At 70.0% G+C, this 523-nt stretch overlaps 1 protein-coding gene across 1 annotated transcript in view; it reads left to right on the top strand.

The window, feature by feature from the left end:
* ETH_00041710 (50S ribosomal protein L1, putative) overlaps positions 1-523 on the top strand; it is a gene marked incomplete at both ends in the record, with an annotated part of 3,500 nt that overhangs the window by 1,989 nt on the left and 988 nt on the right. Inside the window, one exon of the mRNA XM_013373924.1 lies at positions 113-369. Within this exon, the coding sequence (XP_013229378.1) occupies positions 113-369 (257 nt within the window). The remainder of the gene's footprint in view (positions 1-112; positions 370-523) is intronic.

Raw genomic sequence — 523 nt, 5'->3', positions numbered from 1 at the left:
AGCAGCTGCTGCTGCTGCTGCTGCTGCAGCAGAGCCTCCGGAGCTGCTGCTGCAGCTGCCGCCCCACCGCAAACCCCGCAGCAAGCGCTGGAGCCTGCTGCAGCAGCTGCAGGTGGGAGAAGCTGTGGTGGGAGCAGCAGCAGCAGCAGCAAAGGGGGCCCTCAAGGAGGCCCTGGAGGCCCAGGGGGCCCCCCAGGGCCCCCGCCGCAAGAAAAGGGCCCCCGGGGGCCCCCAGCCGGGGGCCCCCCTGAGGGTACTAATGAGACAAGCTGCGCTGCGGGCAGCAGCAGCAGCAGTGGAGGAGGCCCTGAAGGAGGTGGAGGCCCTCGAGGGGGCCCCCGGGGGCCCCCACCTGCAGGGAGCTGCGCTGTGGGAGGAGGCCCCTGCTGCTGCTGCTGCTGCTGCTGCGGGCGACGCAGCAGCAGCAGCAGCAGCAGAGAAACGCAAGCAGCAAATCGAGCGCATGGGTCCCCGCACGATCTACGCAGCAGAACTGAAGAAGCTGCTGCGGAACAGAGCAGCA

The sequence above is a fragment of the Eimeria tenella genome, genomic scaffold, assembly GCF_000499545.2.
Source record: "Eimeria tenella Houghton genomic scaffold, Eth_scaff1817, whole genome shotgun sequence".
Lineage (NCBI taxonomy): Eukaryota > Apicomplexa > Conoidasida > Eucoccidiorida > Eimeriidae > Eimeria > Eimeria tenella.
The sequence above is the reverse complement of the archived record's forward strand: the minus strand, read 5'-3'. Positions and strand labels throughout refer to the sequence as shown.